The sequence below is a fragment of the Lycium barbarum genome, chromosome 3, assembly GCF_019175385.1.
Source record: "Lycium barbarum isolate Lr01 chromosome 3, ASM1917538v2, whole genome shotgun sequence".
NCBI lineage: Eukaryota > Viridiplantae > Streptophyta > Magnoliopsida > Solanales > Solanaceae > Lycium > Lycium barbarum.
In genome coordinates this window covers 42,632,561-42,644,407 of record NC_083339.1, presented here as the reverse complement: position 1 = coordinate 42,644,407, position 11,847 = coordinate 42,632,561, and the positions used below count along the sequence as shown (strand labels likewise).

The 11,847-nt window shown below is 38.0% G+C and overlaps 1 protein-coding gene across 1 annotated transcript; it reads right to left on the bottom strand.

Moving 5' to 3' along the window:
- Positions 1-5,035: 5,035 nt before the first annotated feature.
- Positions 5,036-6,330, bottom strand: LOC132630760 (uncharacterized). Its single transcript, XM_060346348.1, has 2 exons — positions 5,609-6,330; positions 5,036-5,483 (listed from the first exon to the last, which is right to left on the bottom strand). The coding sequence occupies exons 1-2, from the start codon at positions 6,328-6,330 to the stop codon at positions 5,036-5,038; spliced, it is 1,170 nt and encodes a 389-aa protein (XP_060202331.1).
- Between the last annotated feature and the right edge of the window lie 5,517 nt (positions 6,331-11,847).

Here is an 11,847-nt window from a genome sequence, read left to right as displayed (position 1 = left end):
TATAGCTCTTAGGTTTTTAGGCTTATGCTCTTGAATTTTGAAAAAAGGATCATCCATTCTTCATCTTTTCTCTTTCTATTTATAGACTTCAAATTTAGGGAATCCTAGGAATGGAAAATGGACACCTAGCCCTAGGTTTCCCCCACCAAAACCCCCTGATTTTTGTATCTACTCCTGAAATTCGAATTTTCAATAGATAAGACAAAAAAAGTGACAACTAATTGTACCCTAAAATCCATGAAAAATCTAATAAAAATCAGAAATACCAAGATAGTATGAATACAACAAATTTTGTACCACTCTAACGGTACAATTGTACCAAATAGTACAATAGGGATAAAATCCCCAAATTTATACCTTAGCTGTGAAATATCTAGGAAGTTTCCCCTGGATCCTTTATTTTAATGAATATGGTGCACAAGATGGCCAAGGGCTTAAGGCCCTGCCCATGGCAACCATAAACACATAAAGAACCCCAGTAACAAACCTAGTATGATTCAATTTATGTATGAAAAAAATGAAACTCGAATGAAAATAAACCTGGAAATCATGAGTAATAATGATTATAAGTAAAACCCGTCAAGAAATTGGCCAAAAAACACCCCGAATCGCCATGAATTAGACACAGTTAAGGAAACCCTAAAAATTGTAAATCGCCTCATGAAGGAGACAAGGGAGTCGGGTGAAGTGAAAATGAGAATATGTGGTTCACACCCCTTTTTGTTTTTAAACATTACCCCCCCCCCCCCCCCCCCACACCTTAGTTTTAAAACAATAAATAAGAACCCCCTCCCTAATTTAAATCAATTAGAAATTATATATTATAAATATGCGTATTACCATGTAAAATAACTATTTAGGCCAATTAAAATTTAAAACTCGCAAATTCAAAAAATTAGCTTTAAAACAAGCCTAATATTGAAATAGTTCCAGGCATTATTTTAAATGTGAAAAATGCGGTCAAAATGAGCCGTAATTAATTTGTTGTTTAAATTAATAGTTTTTCCGGACTAGATGGAGCGGGATGAAAGTAAATAACTCGTATTTCTTATATTATCAGTTTTTTAGGAAATAATAATTAAACATCATTTTTGCAATTTTATCGAGATTTTTAATATTTTAAAATTGAAAGGAAATGTCCTTACTCTGTCTTTGACTCGGTCTTGGTCACTACCCAGTGTAATCCCACAATAGTGGGGTCTGGGGAGGGTAAGATGTACGCAGCCTTACCCCTACCTGGGTAGGGAGGCTGTTTCCGATTGACCCTCGGCAACCCTCCTCCATTATCCGGGCTTGGGACCGGCAATGTGAGCGAGCTCACACAGGCGGAGTTCTGTCTTTGACTCGGTAAATTTAAAAATTAAATAAGCATATTATGAGGTGAAAATTAGGTGTCAACAACTGTCCCATCAGAGTTTGGGTATGCAAGACCATTCTTGAGCTACGAATTTTGACAAACCTAATTTTTACTGAATAATAGTCACTACAGCTTTCGTTTTGCGCAAAATTTCGAAAGATGGCCGGACCCTGGTCTTTGGGCTTTCTACATATCTCAGGTTATATGAGAATTCAGGCTGTTAGTAGTTCTGACTCTACGAGGACTAAAAAATAGGGAATTCATTTTTAAAAATTATCTCGAGATTCCCGAGATAATCATAGGAATATGGCTGAGCCTCGAAATTTGAGTAGCCTACATATCCCTGGCTTTGGAAATTAGGCCACTTGTAGTTCGACTCGATAGCCCAAAAAGGAATATCCCTTTATGCGAGAATCCCTTTGACTATTTCCGGTAAAAATCTGACTTGAAGTGGCTTTTTGAAGAATTTTTAGAGTTTAGTTGCTTGAAGTGATGTTTCAATCCTGGTGTAGAAAGCTCGACTCTCGTACACAGTTTTTGGTCGGTTGCCCAAGAAAAGTTCCACGTTTTCTCCGCATATCTTTAGTCCGGCTCTTTTGCTCCCATCTTGGTAGCCTTTAGCCATCTCCAAATGATGAGTCCTGCATGTTAATGATTTGAAATTTTTATCTTTATCGTAAATGCCATACCTGTGCGGCATTTTTGCTAATTGTCTTAAAGGGTTAACTCTGTCAGTTTTCGTCATTTGTTCGGCTCCTGGCGAACGCTCATCCGTCTTCTTTCTTCTTTTCCTGAAAGTGTTTGCTTTTGTGTGTATATATTTTTGAAATAATTTTGACTACTCTGGATAATAATCAAGACACTTTGACTGGCTCTTTACTCATCATTTTCAGATATTTTCATTGCTCAATGATAACTTCCGTTGGGATCTGAGTTGGGCTATACTGCATTTTTTGCGAAACCTACACACCCAGTCCAAATTTATTTTCGTAAGCAGGATGCTATTAATGAAAACCATGTTTTCAAGTACGGGGTCATTTTATTTTCTCATGACATCTGCTACCCCTGAAAATTTGGGATCACATCATTTTCAAATACTGCAGTGACTGTGGCAAATCTAGTGTCGACTGCATCGTTATCCTCATACGAAGTCTGCGGTATACCAGTTTGGGACTACATCACTTATAGTCAAAAATACCCAAATGAAGACTGCACATCAGAGTGCAGTATCATATTCCATTCATGATAACCACTAACCTCTGTGTCCAGAGTTACAACATTTAGTCAGAATATTCAAGTTAACAACTGCATACTCAAATACGGGGTCTTTTCTCATGACAACCGCTATCCCTAGACTAGAATTACATTAACTCGAAATAAACTGCAATAGCGATCGCAAATCTTGATATAGGAATCACATTCGTATTTCAACGATTGTGGACATCAACCTCGGAATTATGCTACCTATTTTTTGGATATATATGGAGAACGACTCAGCCCCTTTGGCACATAGTTGTTTACTCCATATCGTTGTTTTGAGGAACGAAGCTTACCTCGGTGGTAAAACTGACATTTTTCTTTTTTAACTCCGAGGAAGAATACCCGCCCTTTGAAAGGGTTCACATCTTCCAAAAGGACTAGAATCTTTCTTAGTGAATACGACACTACAATGCCAATATCAACTCTTTGTCTTTAAATCATAGATTGTCAGGATGAAAACTGTAACCACCCTTCGGGCCATAATTAATTCATCTTTGCTGATATTCTATGTCGACGATCATAAATTTGATGTCAGAATTATGTCACCTGATTCAGGAGAGAATTGTGCTTACCAAATTTAAGACGTCTAATCAGTCAATGTATCAAGGCAAGCGATGCGACATCTAGGCCGGGGTCTCAATACCTTGACACAATACTGTTTAGTGGCGACCAGCCTTTTGGTAAGCCGTAATTATATCTTTCAGTAGTCTTAAAATTGTAATAATTTTTCTCTTTCTAAAAATTTTGTGCTCTGCAAAAATGAACAAACTCGTCAATGTAAAACAACTTCACTTGAGGAGAATTTCGTTACCCTTTTGTGGATACCCTTTTTTGCCATTTCTTATTGAGATTTCTTCTTCATCTTGCTTTGTCATTATTATCCATGTCTCAAACATTTCTAGCAAATAAGTTAGTGTAAATATCCTTACTTTTTTTTTCCTGCATCCACAAAAAAAAAACGTGAGTTTCCTACATGGTCGACCGCTCTTCGTGCATGTGTATTTCTACCGTTCACACTTTGGCAGGAAAGAATACTCATTTTCCTTGAAAATATTTTGTTTTTGTAAAGAGAAAATTCTGTAGGCAATGATTTCTTGAAAACATATATATTTGTAGTAATAAATCTGTAGTAGTGGTATATATATATTTTTCGTAAAAATGGTATATTTTATACGCAAACTTTTAATGTCATGACATGGTTACTTAACAAAGTCCTCTATCACTTCTTCTTTTTCTTGATCTTGTCTTGTACTAAAATTTTCAAATCTCTTTCGAAAGCTTTTCCCCAGTTTATGCACCTCTTTGTACAAAACTGAATTTCGCCATGTTGAAGGAATATTTGGGACCTTCTCAAAACAAATTCCCTAGTGTAAGAGTGTACTAGTTATTTCTGGATCAAATTGCATCGAAGGAATTTTTGAGATCCTTCTCGAAAATTCTACCCCAGTGTAGAAGTTCTAATTAGTTCGTTCCTTTGAACTTGTATACCAAAAGAATTTCTTGAGCTCCTCTCAAAAATTTTACCCCAGCTTCCATATGGGGTTATCTTTGTCTTTCTTTTGCCAAGGCTCTCTGAGGTTTCTTAGGGTCTATTGGGAATTTTGTTTGGGATGACCGAGCTCGGAAGCGTGCCTACATATCCCGTTTCGGGAATCAGGTTGATATGTAGTTCGGGGAACATATATTGGATTTTTATTGATTAGACCAAACTCATAAGAGTGCCTACATAGCCCGAATGGGAATCAGGTCATACCGTAGTTCAGAAATACATAATTTTGGATTTTTGGGTTAAAGCGATCGAGCTCGGAAAAACGCATACGTATCCCCTTATAAGTATAGGGAATCAGGTCCTTGCGCAAGGCCCTTGCCAGTTTGGTGCAAACTTTCCTTTGTATTCTTCTTGATTTGGGAATATCCACTTGAGCACAAATTGCCCTACATGGAAAATTCTAGTCCTCACATGTTTGTTGAAAGGTCATGCCATTCTTTGGTTGTACAACTGACCGTGGCAAACAACAATCATCCTCTTTTGGTCTATCAAAGCTAGTTGGTCATACCTCTTGGGGATCCATTCCGCGTCGTCTAATTCAGCTTCTTGTATGATTCGAAGTGTAGGGATTTCTACTTCTGCCGGTATCACCGCCTCAGTGCCATAGACAACAGGTATGAAGTGGCTCCGGTTGAAGTTATGGCGGTTGTACAATATCCTTGTACCGCATATGGCAGTTGTTCATGCTAGGCTTTATAGTTATCAATCATCTTTCTGAGGATTTTCTTGATGGTTTTGTTGGAGGCTTCCACAGCCCCATTCATTTGTGGCTGGCATGCGGTCGAATTCCGGTGAGTGATTCGGAACCGCGCATACATTTCTTTCATCAAGTGGCTGCTCAAATTAGCCTCATTGTCTGTTATGATCGATTATAGGATGCCAAATCGGCATACGATGTTGTTGCGCACAAAATCCGCCATCACTTTCTTTGTTACTGACACATAAGATTCCACTTCCATCCACTTGGTGAAGTAGTCTATGGCGACAAAAATAAAACAGTGTTTGTCTGACGCAGCCAGTTCAATTGGTCCTATGACATCTATGCCCCAAGCGGCGAATGGCCAAGGCGATGTCATAGTAATCAGCTCTGTTGCAGGGACCTTTATCAAGTCTCCATGAATTTGACACTTGTGGCATTTCTGGATGGATTTGCTACAATCGTTCTCCATGGTCATCCAGTAATAACCTGTCCTTAAGATTTTCTTTGCTAGGATGAACCCATTTATATGAGGCCCGCAAGTTCCAACATGCACTTCTTCGATCAATCTTGTGGCTTCAACAGAGTCAACACATCTGAGAAAACCCAAAACTGGGGTCCTTCTATACAGAACATTCTTATTGAGGAAGAAACAATTTGCCAACTTCCCGATAGTCTTCTTCTGATTTATGGTGATTCCTTCAGGATATTCTCCTTTCTCCAAGTACACTTAATGTCAACGTACCAGGGTTTTCCATCAATATATGCTTCTATAAAAGCATAGTGAGCTGGTTGATCTCTGATTTCGACTCTGACAGGATCAATGTATTTACTATCAGGATACTGAATCATGGATGTTATAGTCGCCAATACATCCGTAAACTCATTCTGGGCTCTTGGTATATGTTTGAACTTGACTTCTTGAAATCGATCCGCTAATATTTGTACAAGTCCAATACATGGTATGATCGTTTCATTTTTGGTGGCCCGTTCTCCTCGAACCTGATGAATCAACAAATTCGAGTCGCCAATTACCTGAAGTTTTCGCACGTCCATGTCAAGGGATAAACGAAGACCTATGATGAAAGCTTCGTATTCCGCCATATTATTGGTGCAGCGGAAGTTCAACATGGTGGCCACTGGATAATATTGGCCTGACTCCAAAACCAAAACAGCTCCGATTCCTGATCTCTTAGAGTTGACCGCTCCATTAAAGTATACTTTCCAGCCTAATTTATCTTCATTTTCTTCGCCCTCAATTTTTATCACTTTTTCATTTTGGAAGTAAGTCCACAAATGTACGGGGTTGTCATCCACTGGGCTTCCTACCAGTAAATCTGCTAATGCTTGCCTCTTAACTGCTTTTTGTGCGACGTTTCGGATGTCGAACTCACTCAATAGCATATGCCATTTGGCTAGCTTCCCTATCGGCATAGGTTGGAGAACGATGTACCTTAGGGGGTCCATTCTTGAGATCAAATGAGTCGTGTATGCAGCCATATAATGTCTTAATTTCTGAGATACCCAGGTCAGAGCACAACACGTTTTTTCCACCAAGGAATATCTAGATTCACAGGGGGTGAACTTCTTACTGATGTAATGGATGGCTCTCCCTTTCCTACCTGTTTCGTCATTTTGTGCAAACATGCACCCAAAAGCATTCTCTGATACTGACATGTACATCAGTAAAGGGCATCCCGGCCTTGGCGGGACCAAAATGGGTGGATTCGACAAGTATCTTTTGATTGTGTCAAAAGCTTTCTGACAATCCTCTGTCCATTTGGTTGGAGCATCTTTCTTGAGGATTTTGAGAAACGGTTCTACAATTACTGTGGACTGGGCAATGAAGTGTCCAATGTAGTTCAACCTTCCTAGGAAACTCATAACCTCTTTCTTCGTTATTGGCGATGGAAGCTCCTGAATTGCTTTGATCTTTGTGGGATCCAACTCAAAATCATGACGACTGACTATGAATCCTAGCAACCTTCCAGTAGGCACTCCAAATGCGCATTTTGCAGGATTCAACTTCAAGTCGTACTTGCGGAGTCTGTCAAAGAATTCGCTTAAGTGCTCAAGATGATCACCACCCACTCGGGACTTGATTGCGACATCTTCCATTTATACCTCAATCTCTCTATGTATCATATCATGAAAGATGTCGTCCATCGCCCTCATGTGAGTAGCGTCGGCATTCTTGAGCCCAAAAGTCATTACCCGATAATGATATACTTCCCATGGTATGATGAACGCTGTTTTCTGAGCATCTTCCTTATCCATCAGTATATTTGATAATAGCCCGCGTAACAATCCACAAAAGATTGCACCTCATGCTTAGCACAATTGTCAATAAGTATGTGAATGTTTAGGAGTGGGAAATTATCCGTTAGGCTCAAGCAGTTAAGATCACGATAGTCCACACATATCCTTATTTTCCCATCTTTCTTTGGTACTGGGACTATATTTCCTAACCATGTTGGGTACGGTGTCACTTCCACAACTCTTGACTGAATCTGTTTTTCTACTTCTTTTTTAATTTTGATTGTTGATATCAGACTTAGGCTGCCTGATTTTCTGTTTCACCAGGGTGCATCCTTCTAGGATTGGCAACCTATGAGCGATAATGTCGGTACTCAAACCCGTCATATCGGCATATGACCAAGCGGAAACTTCCTCATACTTTTTCAACAGACTCCGATACCCTTCTTTCTCAATCTCTGTTAGATGTACACTTATTCTGGTTTCCCGAACCTACTTCTCATTTCCTAGATTAACTGCCTCTGTTTCCTCTAGGTTTGGTGTCTATCTATTTTCATATTCCTCTTCGACGTCTATCAAACCTTCCGGTTCAGTTATCTCTTCTTCTTGATCATTGTTTTGTTCGTTAACATTTTTACTTGTTTCGTAACATGTCATGACATTATTTGTGGATTCTGTATTATTACTGTAAAGCAAAATAACGCGGTTATCAATCATGAAAAATCAATTTTAATTATGTATTTATATAGGTAATGTAAAGCGATTTTGTCTTATTGTAAATTTTGAGGCGTTTTCATTGAAATTTAAAAAGAGTGATACAAACTGTGGTCCTGACTCGGAATGAAACATCGAGCCATTTCCATTATTATACAACACGTAATAAGGAAATATAAAATCATGAAAGGGCGATAAGCCGGGCCTCAAAGCTGACTTTCTCCACTTAAAGTGAGCATTCTTTCGACCGCAAGGTGAACAACGGGGTAGAATTCCATCCATTTGAAAAAAGTTCTTTAGCGAAAGGAAATCCGGTCAGTAAAAGTCCAAATCCGGTCGCTATAAATCAATAACGACTGGAAAAAAATCGGTCGTCACCGGTCATTAAAAGCCTTGTCGTTAAAAGTTAACGACCGGATCTTAAATCTAGTCGTTAAAGATTCTTTAGCGAAGGCAAAAAATCCGGTCGTAACCTACTTTAACGACCAAATTTTCCTTTCGCTAAAACTATCATCCGGTCGCTAGAACCTTTAAAGACAACAACTGATTTGGTTGTTATAAGTGCTTTCAACGACCGAAATTCCTTTCATTAATTGTCCATTGCTTTCTATGATACTGGAATGTTAAATTTTATTAAATATAACTACAAAAATTTAAATTTCAGAAAGGAATCATTACTTCATATGCTTTCACACATCCAAATATACCAAATAATCAATAATCATATCAAATTTCACTGTTAATACAAATAACTAAAGCATTACGTACATTGTCAAAAAACGTATCAATCCAAATTATATGACGCTATTTTATCAACTCCTAGAAAGATAATTGAAGTGCGGTATATGTACATAAGACATCTTTAGACCACCTCTAATAGAACTTAATCAACTTCTACTTCAACTTGATTTGCACTTTCGAGGATAGGTTGTTTCCACTTCATATTCATGATCTGTCAAAAGAACAAGTTCATGTCAATTTAATAACAAAACTCTTACTAGCAAATAACAAGTACCCAATCATATGGAACAAGTGGGATTAATAGCTTACAAATAAGATATGTAAGTCTCTACAAGATACTAAAGCACAATAAAAGTATAAAGTTTTATGATCCAAGATGAATTATGACAATAAATCTTACACGACATGTGTAAACATCTTCCAAAGAAGGATGAATTTCTATTTAAAAATATCCTACCAGAAGCAAAAATAAAAAGGATCAGCATGAAAAAGATGTGCTTCTGAATGAACCCATATCCCTCTATGTGATCAAATGAAATTGTGCGCTCTAATTAAGAGAATGGGCAAATTTATACTAAATGATGGTGCTACTCACATTGTTAGGTTAATAAAAGAAGCATGTGGAAAAACATTCTTTTAACAATCTTATTAAATAAACAACTGGAGCAAATAGATCAAGCTCAGCCATTTTATCATAAGACCCAAACTCCCTTAAAATGCAAATAGTCATGACTAGAATACCAAAAAAAGGTCTATATTTCAAACTCCTAAGTCATTATATGTAGAATCATTCTAGTCATTAAGTTTTTTATAAGATCTTCACAATCCAAATGGGACAAGAACATATTTTACAGTATTTGTAAAGATCGGATAGTGATTACTGCAATTTTAAGTATGGCATAATCACCATCATTCACTGTTACATCCGACAATTTCGCTTGTTCGAAAAATTCAAGGTAAATTTCCTTGTAATGAATGAGGCCACAATTGGACACTACTTGGTATGAATGTGTAAGTTATGAATATAATGGTGTGGAATTACGAAAGGTGGCCAAGGGAAAAATTGGAATTTTGGAAACTTGCCTTATGAATTGCAAAACATAGCCAAATTGGGCTTAACAAGAATTAATGAAATGAGGCCCAACTTTAAAGGGCCCAACCGGCCACCCTATGTCAAGGCCCATGGATTAATTAAATCCCATGGGAAATTATATATCAAGGATAAGTCTTAAGAATATTCAAGAAGTTTCAAGATCATAAAAATTGAGAGGAAAAGAAAGAACCCATTTCGGGTGAGAAAGAAGAGAAAAGAAAAAGAAAGAAAAATTTTTTGGAGCCAATTCTTTGGTTCAAAAATTCATCCCTTGTGAGATTATGACTAAGTGCAAGGCCCTCTTCAAGTTGGTATAAATATTGGGGCAAGAAAACAATTTTTATCTCCAAGTGAAGGGCTTGAAGAAAGGTGAGAATTTCATGATTTTGTTGTGTTATAAATGGTATATGTATGTTGTAGTATGTGTGAATGAATGAAAAACATGGAAATTTTGTGTGTTGGAACTAGGGGTGTGTTGGCCGAATATGTACATGAAATTGCATGCTTTTAATGGCTTGAATTCTTGTTGTAATCTAGTTGTAATATGATGGGAATTATATTAGAAAGGAAAGTGGAATGAATTAGTGAAAAATTGGAAGTGTGGGAGGTGGCCGTGTGGTGCTAGGTTTGATATGAAATATGAATTTGATTTTGGTTGTATGCTAATTGAGTTAAGGTGAATTGAATCTTGTTAGCATGTTAATTGTGTTGTTATGGAAGATTGGTTATTAAGTTGTTGAAGGAAATTATTGAACTTTGTTATGATTTGTGTATAAGTGAAAATGAAAGTGTTAAGAGGCAAATTATGCTTATGACAATGAACTTGGAATATAAAAATGTGTTGATGAGTTTGCATGTTGAAAGTTAGGAAGGGATTGGAAAAGTAGTGACTTGATGGAAAGTTGAATGTTTGTGAATTTTATGAATATCTTGTGAATATTATGTGAACATGTTATGGATTCCTCCGATGTGTGTCGTAATGATTTTGATGGATAATGGATATGAAAATAATAAGTTTTGGTTGGAAATGTAAGCTTGAAACGAAAGATGATTCGTCGTGTCGAAGGGTGGCTAATAATGCCATAGCGTATGATTTAGTGTTTATTGATGTTTGTTGTTGTTTGGATGTCTCCTCTGGGTTGTTGTGTTGCTAAGTTGAGCCGAGCTAAGTCTCGGGGATGTCGTATATACAGAGGAAATGCTGCCGAAATTTCGGTAGGCAATTATGTGTAAAGTTAGAGTATTGAAAGAATGAAACTAACCAAATGGTAAACTTGACCATTTCCAGATTTTGGACGAAATTTGGATTGACGCCGAGCGAGCATAAGGCGCCATCGAGGTATGTGAAGCACTTCTCTACGTTCCTAGGCATGTTCTGGATGTGGTAGGCTCGGCCGCGAGCCTTAAGTCCGACTCCGTTCCCCGGAATTCGAGACGGAAAACCGCTCCAATTCCTTCAATTCAATTGAACCTATTTTCTTACAAATTGTCCTTAAAGTGAGATTTTGCACAAAAATTTCCCCAAACGGAGTCGGAACACTTCCGAATGAGTATGGGTGACCTCATAAGGTCAATTATCAATAATTTACATATGTAGTCTCGGGTGGGTCCGAGGTGGGCCCACAAGGCCCGATACTCCCGGTACGATTTTAAAATACATCTGTTTTGGTCCGATGTTCTCCAAAAACTTCTGAACTATTGTTTTATGTATATTATGGCTATTTTTGTGTAATTTATACAATATGATTTCTGAACAGTTGAGAATCCCATTCTGATAATAATCTGTCGTGCCTTCCCAACTAGGATATAGGCGCGTACTATGCATACTATCTGGATATTCTGATTTTGGCTCGCCGTTTGGCACCCTTCAATTTGATCGAGTCTGTATATTGAGTCTGTAGGTAGGTGGTTTCTCATTTATCGATTCGTGTCTGTCTCAATGCATTCTTTCACTGCGACCCGGGCCAGGTTCTGTTATCGTGCATAATTCTCTGCATTGTTCACCGCGTCCCTCGGCGTACGGGCCGGGATCTGTTTGTCTGTATGATCTGTGTATGGGGATGGCGGCCAGGATGGCATATGATCTGATTTGATTCTGTCTGTCCACCGCGTCCCGTACTAAGAGGGCCGGGTTCTATTACCGCGCCCCCAGACAGGGCCGGGATCTGTATGAATATATG